At 36.7% G+C, this 25,133-nt stretch overlaps 1 protein-coding gene across 6 annotated transcripts in view; it reads right to left on the bottom strand.

The window, feature by feature from the left end:
* RAPH1 (Ras association (RalGDS/AF-6) and pleckstrin homology domains 1) overlaps positions 1 to 25,133 on the bottom strand; it is an 86,136-nt gene that overhangs the window by 11,101 nt on the left and 49,902 nt on the right. For 2 of the 6 annotated variants that reach the window (XM_086897510.1, XM_086897511.1), the window contains exons 5-15: positions 21,536 to 21,553; positions 21,194 to 21,268; positions 14,001 to 14,078; positions 12,519 to 12,678; positions 10,250 to 10,371; positions 8,586 to 8,651; positions 7,026 to 7,169; positions 5,705 to 5,815; positions 2,937 to 3,035; positions 2,213 to 2,333; positions 1,206 to 1,348 (exon numbers count right to left, since the gene is read on the bottom strand). In XM_086897510.1, the coding sequence (XP_086753636.1) occupies positions 1,206 to 1,348; positions 2,213 to 2,333; positions 2,937 to 3,035; positions 5,705 to 5,815; positions 7,026 to 7,169; positions 8,586 to 8,651; positions 10,250 to 10,371; positions 12,519 to 12,678; positions 14,001 to 14,078; positions 21,194 to 21,268; positions 21,536 to 21,553 (1,137 nt within the window). The remainder of the gene's footprint in view (positions 1 to 1,205; positions 1,349 to 2,212; positions 2,334 to 2,936; positions 3,036 to 5,704; positions 5,816 to 7,025; positions 7,170 to 8,585; positions 8,652 to 10,249; positions 10,372 to 12,518; positions 12,679 to 14,000; positions 14,079 to 21,193; positions 21,269 to 21,535; positions 21,554 to 25,133) is intronic. The other 4 variants (XM_086897512.1, XM_086897513.1, XM_086897514.1 and 1 more) reach the window with 2 other exon arrangements.

Raw genomic sequence — 25,133 nt, 5'->3', positions numbered from 1 at the left:
TGGACACCTGCTAGCAAATGGCCCATCTTGTGCATCTCACTCCTGCAGAAATGATGCACCTTATACCCACACAGAAGCCATCTGCTTATGGACATGCACCACGTGTTGCACTCATGCAGTAGAAAAATCTGGACCACAATTTAGCAAGCTACATTCCTTGACTGAGTACTACATTGCTATTAGAATCAAACAAATTCCAAGCCAGCAGGCACTGCAGAAAAGTTATGAATCCCAAAGGATGCAGCCGTGTCAGCTTTCACATATGCTTTCTCATTTGAAAAGATGATGTGTTATCTTTAGTTATTTATCTGAAACACCAGTCCAGGTGTATTGACCTGTGGTTTTAGTTTTACAAGGCTTGCTTCTTTAGTTTGAACCTGAGGTCTGGGGAAGATTCAGAACTGACAGAAGTACTGACAGCTTCTCATAGTGCACTTCCACATGTAGCTGCTACAGTTAATGACATCAAGACTGTTCAGGGACCTGGAGATTCCTTCATGCCTGGCAACAAACCAGCTTCAGCAGAATTTCTGCTGTGCATGGAAATCTTCCCCAGGAACTACAACAGTTTACCACAGAAAGAACAGAAAACTAACCAAACCACAGCAGACCTAAGGCCCAGCCTCAATTGGTTAAAGTCTTTTGTAACTCTCTACCAGCAACAGGAGATACCACATCTGCCTTAATCCACAACAGCTGACAACATCAGTACTTTTTGTTTTGACTATATCTGAGGTTACTGGTTCCATTTCCACCTAATATAACAGAAAACTTTTGAGTATAAGCTATTGAAGTACTTCAAAATATATATACCTGATTTCAGGCCCCAGTTATTCACATCTTTACAAAGGAAAGATGTGGCTACTTAACTGGAGAAAAATCTTATGAAAGAATTTCATTCAACTTGTTAACAGCTTATCTTTTTATTTTGTCTTCATTCAACATTAGTAAAAAAGACTCTGTGAGAGGGGCTATATAATGCCTTCAAAGAACAAAAAGCTTCTATGCACACAAATAAAAGAAAGAACAGAAAGTTGCAGGGCTGAATTACCTGAAGTGAATCCTAAAAACAATTATATAGCAGTGTAAATCAACCACATAAAACAGAGAAGAAATGCCACTCATGACAGAGGTGGAAGAGGTACAATGCCCTGTCTCATACATTTTGTTGGGCGTTGGTTTTCAAATTAAAGTCTTCTTGTTACCTTGCTGGATTCCTCCAGTTGGGTGCCTCGTTTCCAGGCCTCAGAGAACATGGAGCTGACAATGCTTTGGGAACGGACATGTCCAGCTGTCTGGGTGTCAGAAACTCCACTGTCAGACTGATTAGAATGATTTGACTGAGATTCTGTTCAGAAAAAAAAAGTTAAGGAAGTGTTAGCATATGTTTCTGAATGTAAGAGTAATGTCAGTATGCTTATAACGTAACTCTGTGTGACTTGTCAAACTTTTCCCCAGAGGACACTGCTCCCAGTGCATAAGCACTAGCTCACATCCAGGCCATTACCATCTGGAAAATAAAACAGTGCAATAGATGCCTGGTATTAACCAAACCTGAGGCTGCACAAGGATGAGGGCATGTCAGATACGTTTCAAAGTAAAATCACACTGCATCTGTTACATGCAACAGGAAACCAGCCCCAGTTCTGCTGAGAGATACACAGGAGCACATTAATGCAGATATGCACAATTTGACATGGGAACCAAAGCAGCATTTCAAAGTTTTCTCTAGAGATTGTTTGGATCTTTGCCTTTGGGCAGGGGCTATTTATCATTTTCCAATTTGAAATATGTCAGTTAACAAAGCAGTTTAAGAACTACATATATATGTTCTATGCATCATTACAATATAAACTTTATTTTTCAAATAGGTGAACATAGAGGCATCAGGAATTTGAAATGAGGTTTCCTCCTCTCAGTACAAGAAAAATATTGGGTTTTGGAGGTGAACAAGAAAGTGCCACATATTTCAAATACATACATCACTGCAAGTAATATAGCAAAATAGGGTTCAACCTGTATATGTGTGTGTGTGTGTATATGTATATATATATGAATGTTATAGATAAAGTCTATGTTTTAGACAGAACATAGCATGAAAGACTTTGGAGAAAGAGTCCATTTCCTGCAATAGTCTCTCTCTCTTGGCATCCAGACAGCAGATGATAAAGGCAATTGAATCTTTGTATTATGAGATAGATAACATTGTTACCTGGCAAACTAGATGAGCTGGAGCCTGACTTGATACTGGAGCTAGACAAGGAGGTCCAGTCATATGCTGATTCTGTTCTCTTCAATGCTTCCTGATAGTTCATGTATAGTTGCTTCCCGTACTAAGCAAAATGACAAACAAGTTTAACAACTCCATATAGGCTGTACACTCTTTTCAGACTGTTGAGCTCCACCTCCAGCTTCTCTACTACATCCTTCCTCCTGCCAGTCCCCCCAAAGCAATACAAGCTCTATGATAAGGAGTTCAGGCAATATTAATAGTATTAGTGAACTGCTGAAAGAAAAACAATTCATTTATGCTAGAACAGACAGTGTTAAGCAAGAAATGGCCCAATGAATAAAGTAAGACAAGCTGAGGATCTTGGAAATCAACTCTATTTTCTAAATTCTCTTTTTTCATAAGCCTTCTGTTTTAAAATCTGAAAGGAGCTGGCTAAAATCTATTCATGATGTATGTCAGAACTGTCATGTGAAAAGAGTGCAGCAGAAACAAGAAGAAAAGGCTCCATTACTGAATTATTATAATGAAGTCTGATAATTTTGCCAAGGAATGAAAAATATAAGAAGATTTTACAGTTCATGTTCAGAATAGTTAAACAGAGGGAAGTTAGATTTACCGTGTACTTTGCTAAGTAGCTGTAAATGGTTTTAAGCAGGTGATGACAACTACTCATGACGACAGCTTGAGACTGTCTGGGGGTTACCTTAGCAATGCGGATGCCATTGATCCACTGGTGTAGAGTTCTTACATCATCACAGCAAAGATATTTGATATACTGGGACTTCTTCTGGATCTGAGGATGCTGCAAAAGAAATTGTATGTTCTCATCAAAGTTTTCATAGCTAGGAATGCAAGGAAAGCGTTTATTTGTTGAGGTCTATACAGATAAACCTAATGCTGGAAGCTCTTCAACAGTAATCTGTATTTAAGCCCATTTAAAAATGTTCCAGAATATTTCAGGAGGTGAATTTCATTAGGGATTGCTTCACATACACACTTGGCAGTGTGTCCTGCATGTACAGATTTTAAGTTTGAAACACCAAGAAAGGGCAAGTCTTTTACTATTTTAGGGCTGTAGTACTTTCTATTCACCAAGAGTCTTCTGTACCTATGGACTAACTCACCACTTGACAGAGACAACTGGTAATTCACCTTTCTCTCATACAAAACAAACACACTGGTCTTCTCTGCCTTTGCAGGCTTTAGTGAGACACTCCCCAAATGACATGCTGTTAAGCACAATTCCATTTTCAGCTTGTAGAGCTTTCAAAGTTTCCACCCTAGTGACACAGGGCTATCATCTGAAGATACTTGATGCTCTCACATGCATGCATAAAAAATGTAAAGGCACTGTATTTATCAATTCAGCAGTCAAGAAACAAAGGCATGCTTTTCAAAAACCAGACATTAGAAATCATTCTGGGTTCAGCTGTTTCCTGTCCATGCTGTAGAAGCTACAGGTCTCTCAGCTGCTGGGGTAAGTGGATACTCCAGTTCTAATCATTTCATCTGTTAGCTTACAGCTCAGTGACACAATGGAGTTTTGCTAGGGGATTGTAGGTATTTAAGCTTTACTGAAGACTGTCTGAAATATATCAAGAAACTTCTAAGTTTTTCACAATGTTTTATCCTGTTGCCTTCCAACACAATTATTTTAAAATGAACATAATATGTTTACGTCCATAAACAAAATATTTATAACAAATTTTTTCATGACAGTAGATAGTTGTTTTCATTTTTCACTACCAGCCTCCTTCACACACATGTTGTATAATAGAGAAGAGTCTACAGAAGCAAATACAATTACTTTGCTAACAAGCCAGCTTCTTCCTGGACTTGTTCAAAAATTTGGCTATATAGAAATGAAAGAACTCAGAAATCTGACATTTAGGATCAAGGAATTAACTTTATATACTAGCACACAAACGTTACATTTATCAATAGCACAGCAACTTGAGCACACTAAGTTTTGATATAAACTAAGGAGTGAAGATAAAGACAAATCCAGTCTGGACATCAGTAGAGAATTGAATCTTGTTTGTATTTGCCATTCACCTGTCCCAGAGGAGATACTACCTTCCTTAGTGAAGCACAAAACTCTATTTCTATTTTACAAACTGTGTGGTTTCTATACTTTTGTACTAATTGAAAACATTGATGTAACATTATAAGAACTGATGAAGGCAGAACTGAATCCTGCTTGATACAACAATTTGGTGATTCATCAGTTCCACAGAGAAAGTTCAGCTTTACTTGGTGTAAATCTACCCCATTAATTGACTTAGGGACCATTTCTAAACATTTTGTCTTCATTAACATTACTATTAAATTTTATGTTCAGAATGGCAATAATTTTTTTTAAAAAATCTACTTTGTGTGGTCAAAAAGGCTGAAAAAATAATTTAATATTAATCTGTTCAAATGATATAGACAAAAGTGACATGTAAGTAGAAAATAATTTATATTTATAGAATTTATATATACCTACGAATACTGACATTTTTGTCTGCATTCAATGACCTATAAGAACATGAAAAGTACTTCCATTTTCAGCTGTGTACTTTCTCCAGCAATATCATGTTTTATATTTAATACTCAGTATCTCCAAGAAATGTTGCCCTGTCCAAGGGAAAATGAAGTCCTCTTTCAGGTAGTGGACTGGCAGCCACACACTCCAGGCACAGTAAATGGTCTAATGACATGTACAACACCACACGAGCTCCAGAGCAGGGAGGGGAAAAGTGCAACTATAACCATCTCTTGTTACTGGCACCATTTCAAATCCATGAAGACACGTTACTTGCTGTGAACACAGTGTGAAAGTCTGTTTTAAAATAGCTTGGTACCCAGCTATCTTGCAGGAACTGACACCATTCTGAACACTATGTGGGAGTCAACAGAAACTAGGAGATGTGTTGATGCAATTAAAATAACTTGATGTACTCAAGTTATTAGATCTGTTTAAGATCAGGTCACTGGTTTTATAACTGTTTTTGTTACTTGTTCTTTCTACCTGTGCTTTATACTCAGAAGATACCTCCTTTACAGCAGCCCTTTTCCCTCAAGTTGGTCCATAAATGGTATACTTGAATCTTTAACATGAATTTCTGCACTACTCTGGACCTACACTGAGAAGATAACTCTCTGGAATTAGCATTTCAAGGGGTATTATCTCTTTGAACCTAAACAGCTGTAAGTTATAGAGCTGCCAAATGGAAAAGACCTTAGTGTATATTTTAGAGTATAATGAACAATTAAATAGACTAGCACACATCAGTCTGGAAATAAAACAATTCAGGGTAATCTGAAAATGTTCATGAAGTCACAACCAGCACAGAGAACAGGCAACAACTGTTCGCTAACCATTCACATTGTATACAGGAACTAGAGGAAAATGAAATGAAAAGCAGCTGATGGTTCAGATTCAGAACAAGGGTATATTCAAGGTATAGCCAACTGCTGCAGCATTACCTTTAGCACTAAACAATAGTCTGTGGGTGCCTTGTACTTGTTCCGATAGTCCTGTCCATAGTAAACACTGACATGGTCTAGCTGTAGAAAGCACACAAGATCCCGTGAGACCTAGCAAAGACAAAAACAGTCATTTACAAAGGAGCTTTATAAAAATCCACACACATTGACACTATCAGTCTAATCCTAAGATCCAATGCTAATATAAGGTCTAGTTAAGGTCAAATATTAGTTTCAATCTGATTCAAAAACTACCGAGACAAGAAGGAGATACAGCTATGCATAAACTTTCATCACGCCTTCATTTTTAACTCAGTTCAGTCTGGGTTTTGTGTTTTGTCTGCATTTTGCCTTTTGACAATGTTTTACACTGGACTGCTAATGTTTACTCAGAGCAGGTATCAGGAGAAAGTAAGTATGATTGGTTGATCTGGAAGTTATCAGCTGCTGGTTACATTTCACCTTGGTAATAATCAAGGTGTCCAAATTCCATTGTGACTGTAAGCAGAATTCTAAAGATGCTTGGCAATGAGCGTAGGGAAAAGAATTTCAACAGGCTACTTGCATGCAGATTGTTTTAATGAAGCAAAAGATTATGGAAAGAATATCTGACATGCATTCAGCTCTAAAGGGAGCTTTTGTGCTGATAGAGATTTCCTCTTTGATTCCAGATGTGTGGGAGGTGGACTCCCTGTACTGGGAATCATCTAACGCTGTCAAGACTGATGGATTCATGAATGACTTGAACTCACAGTAGTTCAGCCTTGAAGCTGTATAATGTATCTGTAATGGCTTTCTACTTATTTTACATTACGGATACAGAGAACAGCAGTAAGTGATCCTGAAGAAATGGAATTACATTTACCAGTTTCAAAAAATGTAGCACCAATTGGTTCAAAAAGAATCCCATTTATATGAACTAACTAAACGTAATGAAATTATACAGACTGATTGTGGAGTTGGTCTGATACTTCATGATCAACATTCACAGAGCAACTTGGTCCTCTGTCTGAATTCTACTTGAGCAAAGACCAGCTTCTTAGCTCCACCCAAAGCTTTTCCTCAAGTATTTCTGAACACCTAACTCTTAATCTAACTCAAGAAGCAGACCCCTGTATTCTTGTATTTTTAAACTGGGGTTACACCCTTCACATCAAGTGCTGCCACAAAAATTCACCCATATTTCCATGATAAAACCAGCCTTTTAATTAAGGGATATGGCACTTGGAAAGGCACAGCTAAGCCAAAGCTTAAAGCCAACTCTTGTGTGCACTGTTTAAAAGCAATAAACAATTCAGAGCAATTGCTTTAAGTAGCATACCTTTGCCTTCCCTTTAGGGACATAGTAGATTCCAGAAGCCCGAAGAAGGAAGTAACGTTTCTTCCAAGATTTCTTACCATCCTCTTTTAGCCACAAAACTCCCTCAATCTCTGGCACAGTTACAGAACTTCCACAGAAGCATTCCTGCCAATAAACACAGCAGTTTGGGAAACAGACAGAACAGAGAGCATGCAGTGGTTTGTTTTGAATGACTGAAATTCTTTATCCAAGGAATGCACTTTGCATTCAAAGAGGGACAGCTCTTTTTTCACATACGATATGAACTGCAGATTAATCATAGAAGTAATAAGGTCATTCAGACAAACATGATAGGGTGTCTGAGCATTTGCTCTGTGCAGCAATGACAAAAAAGTCATTAGCAGCTACTGCAAAGATTTTCTAACTACTGCTTCTCAGTAATAGATCGCCCGATGGCTTTAGTGGCTTTAAGGTCACAAGGTCACCTTATATAGCCTCATATGTGCAATCACACACAAACCTAACTGTGCATTCATCAGACACTGCTGCAATTCATTCCAGGAGTTCTTTGCTGCTACTAACTGCTCACAACACTGCAACTTCTCCTAAGCTTCTATTTATAAAGAACTAGCAGATAAACCCAAATGCTTTAAATACACTCCAGATTAATATGCAGCACAGAGATTTACAAATAATCCTAGAAGACAAAAATAATTATGCAGAATTCTCTGCATGTTGTGGCTTCAAACAATTTTTTCATCCAGAGTATACATACAAACACCCGCTTATTAAAACCCATATTAACAATATACTAGTAACATGCATATACTACTTATAAGTTAAACTGTTTTAAGTTTAATCCAAAATGAAATACCCTAAATATTTACCTTTGGGTAACTATGTAAATCATAATCATCCTGGAAATCAAGTGGAACCTATGGCACTTCAGTCATGTCACAAAAATATTTAGTTTTCAGCTTATGAAGGCTATAATTTACTGTTTGCTTTATTTGCTCCATACTTTTATGCTCTTATTTTTGTAAACTGGTTAATGTGCTTGGTAATAATTAGTTTTCTGTCATGCATTTATTAAAATTCAATATTTGGTTTTTTTTAATTTAAAAATGTAATTGAAAAAAAAATTTACTACTTTGTTTATTATCAAAATTTGAAATATTAACTTAGACCAGTCTCCAGACCCATGCTCTAGAATTTTGTAGAAATAAAAATTTATAAAGTGCTAGTAAAAATTCTCTACCACCACAGATGAAAAAAATAGGTGACAGTTCTGCAAATTTCAACTTAAAATTAATGGTTTTAGCCATAGCTACAGGCAACCTCAATTTAATTATCACTGTGTATGGCATTTTAAATACTAAATGAAGTACAGAAACTTTTTTTAACTGATCACATCAGAAACAGTGTTAAATTAAAACAGCCATTTATCTCAAACACACTCCATTCACAATCTTCCAGAAATATATTCAGCTCTGTCCATCAGCTTCCATCACCACAGCCTTTTGCAGTTTGTCTTCAAGCTCCAAAATGACTACTGTATCCTTTTTGGTTTGACATTCTTACCTCTAGCAGCACCTCTTTATTTCTGTCTGCCATCTCAGAGGTTTCTTTCTTCCCCAGAAGATAGTTCTGTAACAGAAGAAAGTTTAATATTTCTATAGGCATTCTGAAATCAAGCCAAATGACATTTCTTGTTTATTTGTCTGTAGCAGTAAGAACAGAACTTTGTAGACCAATTGAAACTGTCAGACTGCCAAACAATACATTGAAGTAATTTATAATCACCTTTACCAGAAATATCAATCAGCCTAAGCTCTTACCTAACAGCCTCATAACAACATCATCCTGCTGTTCCACAGATCAAACAGCTCTCTGTTACAATGCTCCAGAAATAAAAATACTATGAACTTGTAAATACCACAATAAAAATAAAAAAAACCCACCAGATATCTGTTACATACTGTCATTATTTCTGTGTTCAAAAAAGCACACATAGAAGCAATGTACTTCTTTCCACCTTGGTCTGAGTTTTGCTGAAGAAAAATATTTATTTTCACAAAGAATTACTAAATAAAATACTTGACTTCTTAAAAGGAACTTAATTATGCACAGGCACAATTTCTTATTAAGTAAGTTATTACTCTTACTCAATTTAGAAAAGACAATGAAAAACATCTTTCTAACCCCTAGCTCTAATACTGGAAAAAATCCAAATATTCACAAAGTTTTGCAAGTTCAACATTTTAAAGCAAGGAGAAATATTTGGTTTATGCTGGTACCTCACTCCAGTGACAGTGCCTGCTATATGTACTGATAGTAAACTTATAATCTACAAACTTTCAAAAAGAATGTAGAGTTTCAGTGCTTCAGTGCAAAGCACTTGCATAAGACCTGGTTTTTAGATCTTAAAAATAAATAAAATCAAGTAAACTGATGTCCCATAGGATGAACATGCAAAACTGATACCAAGTATAAAACAAATAAATTAGAAATAGATACCATTCAGATATAAAAATATTCTATCAGCTCACAAGGAAATAAATTAAATATGAGTTAAGACAGAGATCAATTGAATTTTCAATGCAAATTCTTCAAAGAGAAAAAAGCCTTCTGCTTTTCTGTTTCTTTTCCTCCACTCCCCTACAATACTGAAGTGCTGCCAGATACCAGGCCTGTAGTTACCATTTGAGAGAGGAAAGGTCTTTGAGACCACTTGAGAGGAAAAAGGGCTCTTAGTTTCCTAGCCAAGGAGCAGGAGACACAGGTGAAAATAGGCAGGTCACAACTTCCACAGGAACGGACACACACTCTTCACTTGCCATCTGACCATGGAGTAGCTATTCTCCTAGATTTTGTGTTCCCCTTCTTGCCAGCACAGTGCACAGTGGAGAGACATTACTATTAGCAATATCTGTCAACACCTTTCTTGCATATTTACATAATTGAGCAGCACTAAGTATGGGTGTAAATCCCTGGAAACTGCCTGGCTTCATGTGCATTAAAATTATTCACAGACACATTAGCAAACAGATTGCTTCAGCTCATGGTTGTCTCTTAGGGATTGACTTTGTGCCAACAGCACTACGAATGTATGTAGTCAAGTAAAGTTGCCTGGCATTTTAACACATACACATGTACCAAAATGAAAGTATGGAAATGAATGCTACCAAAAAAGCAAGGAACTGCAATCAGCCAACACACACACTCAGCACAAATCTCAGGCTTACCTGTGGATTCTTGAAAAGTGCGTATTTCTCTATACGTTCCACAAACATTAGTTTGTTTTGACTATCTCTTGTCCAGTTCAGGAGATTTTCAACTAAATTTTCATGATCTTCAAAAATTCTTTCTGCAGCAATAACAAGTGAGCAAATACATTGGAATCTGTTGCATTTTGTGATAGAAACTAATCCATAGTAATTTACAAGAGACAAGGCATATATGCAGAGAAAACAGTGTTCAAGATGTACTACAACAGGAAAGAAGTTTATGCTAAGAGACTAAAAGAACCTAGTCCACTTCCAGACATGCCTGGTTTAATTTTTTTACATCCAGTGACTCAAATGGACTTCCCTTATCTTCAAGCTTACAGTTCCATCCACAGATTAAATGTTTTTATTTTTTTTTATCTGAGAAGGCCTACCATCCCACAGGAACCCTGCAGACTCAAACGATAACATTTCAAAGTTTATGAGCACAAATAAGAAGGTTATCACATTTATGTGTTTTCTGGTCTACATAATGCCCGGAAGAGTGGATTGGGCAGGATTTTCGGCACAAAACCCGTTTCTACATCCCAAATAACTATCTCACTCAAAGTATCAAAAAGTACTGGGCAATGAACAGAAGGAAAACAAAATGCTTCTGAAATACAGAATACCCATGGCTAGTAGTGGTATTGTAAAGAAGTCTGAAAACTGATACTGTCTACTTCCTATAATCTCTGTTGCCCAATAAATGATGTATCAACAAAAGCTTCTGAGAGTTTTGGTTCTCAGTCAAAGCCCTGAGCTATGACTCTCCATTGAAAAAGTTACCATTAGTGCTCTAATACTAGCACTTCAGAATACTGAAAATAGGCAAAAGAGAACACAGTAAAGAGAAAAATTTACTGAAATGCTAGAAAATAGCTGAAAATCCTCATTGCAAAGTAAATAAGAAGAAATCTTTGGGAAACCACTAGACCAACTTCCTCATCCTTTCAAACACACTGAAGTAGAATCTAGCTGTTTACAATTTGTTCCTTCTTCATACAGGTTACACAGTGGCATTTCAGGAAATTAATTTTTTCAGAATCCTCTGGGACCTGCTTGACCTTTCAATTGCACCTGGAAGTAGAACACGATTTTTTCCCACAAAATCAATTCCTCCACATTCTTACAGTGTATATATGGCTGATCACAACCTAGGAGCTATTGCTAATGAAGACTCAGATGACAGATGACATCTCAACATGTTAATGTGAATGCAACAAAATGTCATCTGCAGTGAGTATCAGATGGCAACACATTACTTCAGTCTCTGAGTTCTGTCTAAGAAGCTTCTGAGTTACAATTCATTACTTCCATCAAGCTCTAAAACAACACAGCAACAGTTGTCTTCCAATAAAGTACAAAAGTCATTACCTAACAGAAGAATAAAACAAAAAAGCTTCAGATGACTATGATACAAAAGTTTACATCTCACTACACTTTATTAGTGAAACTGGATAGCTTTCAAACTGTATCAACTCTCATGACAAGAACACAGTTTATTAAACTTAAAAAAGTTTCTGAGCCTTGTAAGATATCAATTTTCACGTGATAGGTAGAAGATTTAAAGAATACCCTGTCAGGCCACAACAACCATTTGGCATGCTACACTACCTAAAATAGACAAGGTTTCACCAAAAGACAGAGGAAACAATGACTTTCATTGTAGTTTGAAATCAAGGTATTTGGCTTCAGTTCTGTGTTTTTCTTTAATCAAAGTCAATGGATAAGATGCACCTTACCATTCCCCTTATTTTCCATTTTGATGCTATATCCTTTGGCTAAATAAGCAATGTGGTATGTGCAATGATGTACGAAGCAGCTTTAACTACTTTTAGAGGAATACTGCTAATTGCATTAAAATATTTAACAGAGAAAAAATGTAGATAGCTTTATGCAATATGAGTTATCAGGTTCAATTCAAAATACTATTTCCAAAGAGGAAGAAGCACAATAAGTTTTTTATCCCTTACTTCTTTCTTCTGTTCAAGAGGCTCAGTGACCACACATTAGTAAGACTTCTATATTACACCACAGAATTTAGCCATGCTTTCAATATAAAAGAAGAAATAATTTTCAGATCATTCTGAAACAAGGTCAGTCATGAGCTTTATTACATGAATTAGCATTTACGACATTAATGAACAGGATAATGAACATTATGAAGACAAGTATTTAAATAATTCTGAGGATGTAGGCTACTGCTGCATCAATTAATATTAGAAATACTTTAATTATTACTTACCCATTTGCAATTCAGAGATGGTTTCCACCAATGACCAGTCTAAACTGTAGCCACAATGTGATTTGTCCATCAGATTGTCTAATACTTGTCTCACTGTTTGCCTCTCATCCACCATCATTGTTTTTGAGCTGTCATCAGACATATGGACTCTGATCACTAACTGTTAAGCAGAAAATTAAGAAAACAAAAAGAAGGATTAATCTACCACACTTAAAATAAAAATGTTTCTAAGATCTTGTTTATTCTTCTAAGGTTTTCTTACAGTAGCATAAAATTCAATCAAAACACTCCCTCAAAATGTAGGAAGTCAGAAATGATGGCTGGATATTTGTATCATGGACACTTAACAAGATACTGTTCTTCTTCATCATAAGAAAGTAAATATAAAGGTCTTTCCAACAGAATGAGAAAGTCCTTCAGTTGTGTGTTAAGAAGGAAGAAAAATCCTTCCTGCTGAAGTGTCCTGTTCTGATAATAAAGTGTCTTTCAGACACTATCCAACCTCTAGGTGGAGCAAACAGATATATATAGAGCTCTGCACAAGCTTACAAAGAATCAGAATTTTTCAGATGTGAAAGTTTAAGCTTTCTGCCTGCTTCCTACAGTATTTTCTAATATTAAACCTTACTTTTCTGGGAAATATGAAACAGTAGTGTGAAAAAATCTGCTTTTAAAACACAGTGGCTTTTCATAGGCATTTTAAAGAGGTCACTGTCCAGAAACAAAAATCCAGCCTTTTTTTTTTAACCAATAAAAATACTTAAGACAACAGATTTTGGGGGTTTTTTTGCTAATCATTATTATTTCCATTTTTACATCTTGTTCAGCTGGAAAACATAAAACCTACTAGCTCTAATGCACTGGTTGACTCATTAATTCCCATCTTCTAGCCAAGACAGTTTTTTGGCTTTTGATCTACAAACAGTTAATGCAAAAGGCATTACTGAAAAACTCCAGTCATAAAATAAAAACACTAAATTTTAAGGGCACTCTATATTCTTTGAGAGAACATCAAGTAGTGGCAGTAGACTTTCTCCATTTGGTAATCACTGTCTTTAGCCTGGAATACTTCTCTTCCACTTAGCACTGGCAAATCCTGCTATGCATAATGGGAAAAGGCTTGTGAAGAAAAGGCTGTGAAGAAAACAGGCAGAAATTTTAAACAAGCGACTGAAGAATATACTAGAACAATCTCAGGAGGCTGGACCTTCATTTCAGTTCTGGGTGGAAGTTGGTAAAATCTTCCCAATGAGCACTAGCTGAAAAACAAGTTATTCCTTTAGAAAAACATAATGTTATTGATTTTCCTGATTAGGTTCAATCTAGATGGGAAAGCACATTACCACTGAAGATTAGAACTCTACAGTGCTCCTATTTTATAAAGCGCAACTTAAGAATAATAGACACAAATGAAGTTTGCCTGCATTTTCCAAGTGGAAAAAAAATAATAAAGGATCTAATAAATTGGTATAACTAACTTACCTTTTTCACTTGTGCTTCTTTAATCTTCTCTAATGCAACCCTAATCTTCTCAGCTTTCAGTTTAGCAGCCTGTTCCTCCTAGGGGGACACAACACACAATTCCAGTTAACACAAACTTCAGTCAGGTTTCAGTGGGTTTATGTTTGAGGCTACCACACTTTAAAACATGAACTGAAATGCTGATTTGCTCACTTATAAATCTCCAACTATTTCTTAGTGATGATGAAAACTATTACTTTTTAAGACAAAGTGTTTCTAATTTAGAGATACCACTGCCATTAATGCCAAAGGAACATACTGGAGGTATATATTCTGTTTAGACATTTGGCATTTCTCTGTTCTCCTGTACTGTAAATAGCCTTATGCTACCAAATATTTTACCACATTATATATTTACAGTCATAGGTTGGGACAATACATATTCAACAAGAGTATACAAAGGAATACACCAAATAAGTTTTGGTTGATCAACACAAAACACAGCTAGCATGGAAAGAAGTATCTGAACTTAACAGCACACAGAAATGATAAAAAAATTCCCATAATTAGGATTCCATACTACATGCATTAGTTTGAAAGATTTTAAAATGTTAAATCCATCTGGAGCAAGAGATTTGAAAACTCCCTTTGTCTTTACTAAATCCAAGCTGTATTTCTCCTTGGTTTAAAAATAGCAAATAAGCATTATTTTCCTCTTCTACATAATCTACATAATCTATTTTTATTACAATTGGAAATGCATTAAAAATTCAGGTAGCTTAAATCTATTTGCTGATGCTAAAGAAAACTGTCTTTTTAAGACTAGTAATAAAGATTTTTGAATTCTAGAGATTATAGACATTTCTGTTGAAATTGCACTTGAAACATGCGCTAAAAAAGCAACCACTGTTTTGAAAATGACAGATGCAATTTTCAGACTTCCACAATCCTAAACTGTAGATCTTCATTGTGATTAATATCAAAAACCATAAGTACTTTAAAACCTCTAGCACCAAGAAGTCTATTAAAACCCACACAAATCCATTCCAAAATAGTCAGTATCCTTAAGAAAGAATAATTAATGTTTTTCCCAGAGCCAAAGCATCACATCCCATCACGACATTCAGCATGCTATAAGCATCTAGTTCTCTATTGCTTTCTTCTATGAATGTAAGTCAGTTTCTTTACCACATGTTTAGATGGCTGTTTTTCTGGTAAAAAGAAAGATTCAGCTATTCTGAAATCCACAGAGTTTAATGTTTTCACTTCTCAATAAATTACTAATATTCATACCAGCTGCTAAAGAACATTCCCTTGTTATTTATTCCACTCTTAGTAGCTTTGGTCCTTCACATCTGTGACCATCCTGTGCACCAGAAAAAAACATCAGCTAGACAGAACAGCATACTACCTTATGAGAAACATAATTCTTTTCAATAAAATGAACTAGTAAGTTGACACGAGCAGAAATAATGTGAGCCTGAAACCTCATCTGGGCACTGACTTACCCAGGAACATTGTTTTTATTAGTCTACAGGGAACCACAGCTTTTTTTTCACAATAGCAATGGTGTCCTATAGCTTAGGAAGGTTACAACAGATTAGCATTCTAAGAAAAACAAACCATGCCATGATAACAGAATCTTTTATTCTTCCTATTCCTTAACATTAACCATTTCAATGTGTAGAAATAAATTGTTAGTAAAAAATGAGGCTTCACAGCACCAAGCCTGACAGAGCACAAGAAGCATTTGGACAACTCTCAGGCACATGGGGTGACTCTTGGGGATGTCCTGTGCAGGGCCAGCAGTTGGACTCAGTGACCCTTGTGGGTCCCTTCCAACTGAGCTTGTTCAGTGATTCCGTGAAAGACTTCTCAGTTCCTAAAAGTGATGCCATGCACCTGTTCATCATGAAATCAGCAAAAGCAAAATACTCATTTTATCATATATTTGGAGAAGCTGTAATTCACAGTTTTGAAAAGCTGCTTATTAACCAAATCAGCACAATTTTCCAGCCCATTTCACTGTACACCAGTGCAAAGCACCAGGAGCACCTGCCTGCCACAGTGCACAGGCAGCAACACCAGGGCCAGCAACAAGCAGCTGTGGTCTATCATATACCTGTGCCAATACAGCTAAAATACATTTGGTGACCTCAAAGTTTATAATCCATCATTCCCTAAAATGTTTTTGAAAATAGATAAATATGTAGACCAAAGAAGATTTTAAAGACTTACTATTTTAATGTGTATCAATTACTTTTCATCTCCTACTGAATTTAATGTGGGTCCAGAGATTAGGATTCCTGATACTTTATTAGAGTTCAACAAAATCAGTTTAAATTAAAAACAAAACAAAACAGAATTGCAATTATCAAAATAAGAACTGGTTTCAACCAGTGAAAAATCGAAAAAAGAGGTCTGCATTTCCTAACTGGAAAACACAGCGAGGAAAAGAAAGCAAGAATTTGAAATTTCTGTAAGCCTATACTAGTCAAAGATTTTGAGCAATTTTGGGCAGTAATAAACTAAGCTCAGGCCACTGCTGCATCACTGCTGAAGTGGCAAATGATGTTTCACAGGAGAAGGAGGAAGAACTATTATTCCTTAATCAAATAATTTAACAACTCCCCAAAACTCACAACATATATTCTGTTTCTCTCCTAATGGCCCAAGAAAACAGTCCCCTGCACATCAAAGCCATCCAAGAACAGCATTTAGATACAACCACAGGCTCTCTCTTCCCCCCGTACATGAAAGCAGCACAGCTTCTATCCAGGAGGAAGCACATGCAGTCCATCAGCTTGTACTAATAAGCTAACAGCTCTTTTCACTGCAAAGGGAGACAGCTGACAGATGGCAAAAATACCTGACTGCAAATGTAAACTATTTACTGCCACCAGCTAACAGGGCCAGCACATCCAGTCCAACCACATCTAACTTCAGTATTTATTTCCCCTTTGCTAGCAAATACTGGCAGCAGTGCTAGGAGTTTCTAAAGGGTTAAAAAGATACCGGTGAATAGCAGGACTGCTGTGCTGTCACAGCTTCACAGGCAGCACAGACAATGTCAGTCCCTGCCATGGGACCTGTCCCCTGCACAGCATTACTGCTCCCACAGCTCTCACAGCCCTGCTGGGGCACACACACAGCTCCACCACAGACTGATCTGGAGAACTGACATAGCAGGCAAGATTCAGCAGAACCCGTTCCCTGGTTAGACTGCCTTTATAGGCACAGGCAAGCCTTGGAAACACACCAAGGAGATACATACTCACACACACTTTATAAAATCACAAAACATAATGAAGAGTCATTTACACCTCTGTCAGGAAAGCATATTCTTTTATAATAGCAACATGCATCACCATCAAATTGCCACAAATTCCTCACTTAACAGGACTATTCTGGGACAATTGTTACACCTGCATTTTAAAGTTTTGACCTAAGATTACATTTGGTTATGGAAAACATTGCACCTGATTCAAAGAATACTGAAAAGGTCTCAGATATTATAATGTTACTACACTTGGATAGTGCCATATTTTTCCTTTGTTCTACTTTGTTCACCATTCACAAACTTTTTGCTATTAGAAGACTAACTCAAACACAGAAGATGGCTTCTGAATCGAAATTGGAAAGCAGTAGCTACATTTTAAATGTATCTCGAAGTCACACTGGCTTTCGAAGTCACAATTTCCCACAGAAAGGGATCTTCTTCCCTGCAGTCTGTAAGGGCACAGAAGGCCCCATATCACTAAGGAAGATGCTGAAAAGTCCTGCATCTGGTATTGACCTCTCAGGTGCACCACTGGTTAATGGCTCCAGGCAGACTTGTGCCCTTTTGAAGTTATGCTTCAAGGTACGGCAGAACACAACCTTAATCAGCAGAGATGTGCATTATGCTGTCTGCCTGAAAGGCTACTCAGGCTAGATTTGACAAATCTGGTGGTGATGAAATAAAAAATCCAAAGGAATTTCACTGGCTCTTTATGCCTTGAAGCAACCATCTGCACTGCATCATCATCCATCTGCCTCTGAACAGGACCTGCCTATTAACGGCTCTAGGCCAGGCTTCTCACCAGGGCAAATAGTTACACAAGAACCCATACTGAGATCTGGGACCAGGAGAAAAACAGCAAAGGGAAGGGGAGGAAACCCAAACAAACCAGGTGGAAGAACAGGCCCTAGAAACCACACCAAGTCTGAGAGTGGGAAGATGACTACAGCATAACAGAGGAGACATTACAACCAACTGGCAAGTAGTTTTAGTTGGACAAAAACACTCAAGGGATATGCAGAACAGGACAGAAAGATTTCAGAACACTCACTGATTATCTAACAATGCTGCTACAATAGATTATTATAAAAAATATATAAATTATGTTTTTATTATAATGACAAAGTATATATCATTAGCAAAATACAAAGATAAAAGGTGACATTAAAATTACATAGGATATCACAACTTCCTCAGAAAGCTTTTAGATCCTTACATTCCTTAAAGATTAGAAGTCAACTGCTGTATTTTTAAACTGCATTAAAAAAAAAATATCTCAAACAGATGCTTAATTCAAGAATGAACACATCTGAATCAGAGTGGCCTAAGATGCATGAAGCCAACATCACAACTGATTTAATTAAAAGTCTGATGGCATTACAGTGTGCAGGACCAAAATCTACAAAGCGAGGGAATGAACATCCATAAGAAGAATTTCTGTCTTTCAAGTCAACAAGATAAGAAAAATACCTGCTATTTGGGAAGAAAGGGTATAACATGGTTCCTTTCCCTCCAGATGCTAACATACTATTTGAATCATTACTTCATTAAATCACTATCATCTGTCTTCCTGAATGTAGTTTCAGCTTCACATGCATCAGAACAGTGGAAGAAATGCTCACTTCAAAATCCAGGATGTTACATTTCTATTTTCATGGCCAAAATGGAGATGTATTTGAGTCCTGAATATTCTCTCAAAATTATCTGCATGTTTCACAGTACTGAAATCTGTAATTTCACAGTACTAAGCTTAGTTTTCAATAGTCATAGGGAAACAAGCTTGCAGATTTGACAATAAAGCTACATTGCTTTATTTTCAATATTCAATAACTTACTTTACACATATGCTTTCACTTCTGTTTTCAAACAGGTTTGAATGCTGTGTGAACAGTAACACCTGGAATTATAATCTAAAAATGAAGAGATCACCAAAACCAATACATCATTTTCTGTGCTGAGATCTGCCCTATGCTGCAACAGGAACCGTGTGTGTGCATGGTTGTAATGCAGAAGGGATCTAGTCCATGGCTAGAATTTTTACAATTAGTTATATTAGCAGAGGACAAAAATAGTTCTAGTCTCAATAAGATGCAGACATATCAGGGAAGGGGAAGAAACAGAAACAGGTAAAGACAGTAAGAAGCAGTTGACACCCCAGGGATACCAGCACAGACCTGCAATATGATCCTACAATCAACTGATCTAACACCCTGGTACATGGAAATGCCCCATTTCATGGGACTGCTTCACTCATAGTGAGGCTTATCCAATGTTACAGCAAGCTCAAGAGCTCTAAGCAGCTAAGTGGACTTCCATTTCATCATTTTGCTAAAGGCATTTCTGCTTGCAGGAGGTCAGAAGGGAACCAGTGAGTTCCATGCCAGGCCTGTGTGCTCAGGAGTCAGAAGTGGAAGGCACAGCTCTACTGAAACAGTCACAAGTTGGCCAACATTAGCCTCAGAAAATCAGAAGGCTCACCAAAAGCACCTGAATCAGAGCTATGAAGCCTAATTAGCCAACAGAAAGATTTATAAATACAAACATTTAACTTTGGTGTGTATTAGAATACCTGATAGGAGCTACTCCATGGTCATATGACACAAAGGGATCATTTAATGCACTTTTTAAAATTAAGTTACTGTATGGTAACTAACACTCATAATCCCACATATAAACAACCAGAAGGGAGGATCTGAAGACACACGGAGATGAAAGAAAATTGTGGTTTCTGTTTGTGCTACAGCTGCTGTTAATCTATTTGCAATCAAGCCAATTGCTGTTTTGGTGGCTGTTTGCTTTGTTGGGCAGTGCAGGGAGGGCCAAGAGCTTTTGGGGGTGGGTCAAGGCAGAGGTATGGACTTAAAATTCAAGCAAAACAAACACAAGAGCAGAAGATTTACTTGCTTTTGGCTGTTTGTACTCCTCTGGAAGACAGCCTGAAAAGTTGTTGTCAAGATACATGCTGAGCATTTTGAGAAGAATATTAAGGTATTTAAGAAAAAGCAGTAAACTAGCTTTAAACCTTTATTGCAAAATACAGACAACCAGTGAACATTGTCCTTATTGTTTTGAGGTCACCAAATTGCATTTTGTTATTTCAGGCTTGCCTGAGGTCTCTCCACTAGAATGTCTGAGAATTAAAAAAAAAAACACAACCCCACAGTAATGGTTTTGCAGTATGTATTAGCATCAGAGACATCTGACACACCTCAGCTACCAAATATTCAAAGTTCTGAACTACATGAATCTGTTTGTCCTTCATCCCAGCCTGTATTTTCATCAGCAATTTATAGCTTGCTCCATCCCTTGTCCTCTAGTTTCAAAAGGAAATACATACAGAAGATACAATTCTAAGCAAACTGAATGACAATTTGTGATCTGTTAGTACATTACTGACCTCTTTCCTGGAAAGAAAATGAATTTATAATCAAGATTTGTACATACCTTGCTCATTTGACCACTGTCTTACTAGGATATTCTCCCCACATTACATTCAGTCAACATTCAAAACATTATAAAATATATCCCTTACTAGTTTGTCTTTGATACAGCAAGAGAACTATTTTAAGGCTACTCTTGGCTTTTAAAACTACTAAACACTCCCACATATTTCACAGCTAGGATATTTTATTTTTTAAAAAACTATTGAATGGCAATAAGAACAAAAGAACTTCCAGGTCAGTAAATTTCCTTCTCAGTTAAGGCATTTTCCCTGTTAATATGGCTATTAAGTATTTGTCAAGAACTTGGAACACTTTGACAAATCTGCAGAAACAAACAACACACCCTTTAAAAGCACCTTGGATAATCAGGAAAATAATATAAGTAAACACAGAAGTTCCTGGAAAGGGCAGGGGTGGAGAAGTATAGCACACACCAAAAGCATTCTTTCTACATAGAAATAGTCACATACAGTAGAAAGAAGCATCATCACCTTGGTCAGCAAATGAGAGGGCTTTCCTGCAATGTTTCTCAGAAGAAGGGAGGTTTCCCTGTCCAAATAGGAGTGCTTGTGCAGAAAGAAAGAGAAAGAACATAAGTCAAAGGAAGTCAGTATAGTAATTTTATGGTGTCTTGATTACAGAAGACAAAGCAGAGTTTTAAAGAAAAAACCCCTACATCATCACTTTTTTCCCCTCCCATAAAAACATGAACATTCCCAAATAAGATGAGCCTGATACACTGATGTAAAAGCAATTGTGCTAAGAGAAGACACTATTTTAATCTTCTCCCGTACAAAATGTCACACAATAGAATTAAGAAAACTTTTTCTTACCTGCCACTGGTTTCTTTTCTGCAAGAAAAAAATTATTTGTAAAGACATTTAGAGCTGTGAAAGAAAATACACTCTTAAAATATTTTTCAAAATCCTGTCCAGTCTTCTATAACTAAACATTGTACTTCCACTACACAAACACAGAGGCACTATAAACTGGTCATGTGGGAGACATTCTGGTTTTATGCTTTCTACACAGGTTGCTGCTTCAGTCTTAAAGAAGGAAGATATTACCACAACAATAAACCAACCTGACTTAAAATTCATGGTTTTTTTTTTTTTTTAAAGGACTTAAGTCTCTCTTCTCTTGTATAGTACAAAGTGTAAAATTACAAATCCCTGTGGCTTCTCTTGGGAAGATAAATTTGCAGAAAGTAAATTTTCATCTGTTTTCAAAATGGGAAGCAAAATCAGTAGAGGGGAAGCAACCAGTCAAGAAAGACAGAAATCAATTAATGACAGACCCCAGAGTGATGATCTTCTCCAGCACCTGCTACAGGCAATAAAACCATCATCATGCAGTGGTTTGCAGAACCACACAGTCCAGTCTGCTACAGAAATTAGACTAGTACTGTGGTACTTAACAAGAGCATTAAAACAACTTACAAGAGCATGAAGTAAATCTCCTGTGCACCACTACCATACCACAACTTTTGTTCCATGTGGTTACAATTGTCTCAGTCTTAATTGTTTAATTTGTTTCAGTGCTATACAGAACAAGGCATAACAACTATACATGCCTATTATATTTTTGTTTAGTAATTAGCAATACAGAATCCCACTTCTTCAGTGCCACGATAAGGTATAGTCTGAAAAAAATGAAGAGCCTATGTCTACAACTTCATGCAAGGCAGTCTCAAATAGCTTGGAGAATACAGTTTCTCCTGCAGGGAGTTTATCAATGTGACTGCCACATGCTGGGACGAGCAGTTAAGGATCTCAAGGAGGCTTTAAAAGGTACACCTCAGGAAAGACTCTTCACAGCATTTGAAGTTAAACCCAGGCTCCAGCCAAAGTTCCACCTGGATATTTAGCCATTAATATAGACACAGTTTATGTTACAGAGTAAATGAAGATTTTTCTCCTTGCATATTAATTAGTCTGTATTTACATCATATGTCTTAGATGCATAGCAGTGCTGCCTAGCTCAAGCCACACTGCTGAGGGTTCATAAAACCCCAAATTTAAAAATTTAAAAATTATTTACCTTCACACTGAATTTGCTGTAACTTCCCACAGAGTCAGTTTAGGATAGCTTCATTACAACATATTGCTACACAACTTGCAGAATAAAATGGTTGGCTCAATCCAAACTCCAAAAGTATACATAAAAATCCAGTTTTTATGGATTTGTCAAGTTCAAAGAAATTCTTTTAAGAGTTTCTTCATAGAATTCTTGTTAGCCATCATGGACTCTGATTAATATGCATCACTTCCTTGGTTAATGGAGCAATGCAGTAAAAGGAACATTACAATGTATGCTTGCAGCCTTTTCCTTAGAGTTTAGTCACCTTCTGTCTTAGCCTGTAAGTCAGCAATAATGTCAGGATCAAGAAAGGATATGGAATCTCTCCTTAAAGGAAATACTATTTGCTGGAGAATTTCTCCTACAGGGAAGGTCAAGGTAGGCTAATTAACCTTCGTCCTATCTTGATCATCTTGGCTGCTGCTATCTTGCATTTAAATACATTTTCTCCACTAAGGAACTTCTATCCAAAAATGGGAATGCCATATCCTTCTCACAACATAATAGCCACTTGAAACTTTGATAATGATATTTTACAGGAATAGGGGTTGGCCAGTAAAACATGAACACCAGTGTAATGACAACTACCTATGTGAATTGGAGCCACAGAGATAACATGCCTAGAAACAGGAAGACAACAGCTCTTTTCTAGACACTTTTTTGTGCATGGCTTTTTCCTACCCTATAACAAAGTCTGCAGTACTGCACATACCCAAAAGTTAGAATAAGTGGCAGTAGCAAAGCAACAGGAAAGCCCAAGTTCTAGAAATGATAGCTCAGCTAAACAGTAACTACAGGCACATAGACGTTTTTAAATATGTGGCATTCACAAACCAGTAGGTAAATTAAATTTCATTTTAGAACAACATGTTACTTTCACAATCTAGTTTTAAAGCATTTAGTCTATTTCAAAGAAAGACAAAAGTTCATACATCAAGCTTTGAGGTAAACAGATGTTGCTCCTAGAATATTCCATTGTTCAGGGGAAGATAAATATTTGATTATTTTTCTCTGGACAGTATAATCACAATGGCCCACTCAGAGGATCTAAATAGCCCACTCTTCCTCCTAAGGATTTGAAATACATATCACAGCTCTGACAATATAAATGCCTGACCTTGCCAAACAAATTAACCTACTTTTCTGCTCCAAGTACTTCACTAGACTAAAAAGAACAGCAATGACATTCAGGAAAACCAAAACATGAATTACTCCTAGGGAGACATTTCTAGTCTTCCACCATGAAAAGCAACTATTCTTCTACCTGCTCCCATCACAACAATGAGAATTCAAGCTCTGGCAAAGTCATCCCCCTGTGCCTCACCTTAGATTCATCTAGGATATAAAACCAATTCCAGTTCTATAAACTAGTATGTGTCCCTCCCACTACTGCAACACCATGCATTTTTCTATCCTGCTGCAGTAAGCTGACTGCTTCCCCAGTACAAGGCCATAATTTCTTGTAAAGAATTCTTATTTTCAAATTGTCACATAACCAGAATTAAATGTGGTTGGAAGGTAAAAGTAGACTAAAACACAATGGAAGTATCAAAACTGACAACAGCTTTAGAGAAGACGAAACCATACAGCCCTTTATACTAAGCATGGAATTGCAGAAGAAGCAGATTGTAACAGTGATGGAAGAGTACTTCATTCCTGCAGTCACTAAAATACTCAGGGCAGCTAATTCAACATCAATAATACAAAGTCAAAAGAACTGATGCCAAATTTACCAAAAGCTTTGAAATATCATGTATGTCTAGGTCAGCACTCAGAAGGGCAAGGAAAAAGAGTATACAACACGTGCACAGTCTAAAGCTACCTACAATTCTTTACTTCTACTAGGTGTTGGGGTTTTTTAAGTTGTATTTTTTATGTGTAGTACATCTTTCTTAAAATCCAGCCATTAGTAACAGCCATACCTTGTTATAAGTTTTAGTATAAAATTATTACTGCAAATGCAGTAAAAATGAAAGAGCTTGTTAAAGTTATTTCCATTACATGTATAAAAAAACATTCACTTAACAGACACTAGCAGATGTTAAAATCTTCTACTAAAAGGGCATCTATCTGTCACTAGAAGAATTTTAAAACCAACACTTATACTTTAATATTTTAAATTATTATTAGGGAGCCAGACACCACCCAGGATTCCCAGTTAATCCAGCATCACTACTACTCAGGCAGAGCTCAAAATACCATAGGACCAGTGAGCATCCAGGAAGGGAAAAGTGACAGGGTGTTAAGAAGACTCTTAAGAGGCAACGTGACATTTCATTTTGTCACATGGAATCTGTCAATACAAATTGTCCTACAAGGCTTCATACCAGGAAGCTGTGACAGGCAGTAACC

This window comes from Cyanistes caeruleus, chromosome 7, assembly GCF_971803275.1.
Source record: "Cyanistes caeruleus chromosome 7, bCyaCae1.hap1.1, whole genome shotgun sequence".
In the NCBI taxonomy this organism is placed as follows: domain Eukaryota; kingdom Metazoa; phylum Chordata; class Aves; order Passeriformes; family Paridae; genus Cyanistes; species Cyanistes caeruleus.
This window is presented reverse-complemented; position numbering and strand designations above follow the sequence as displayed.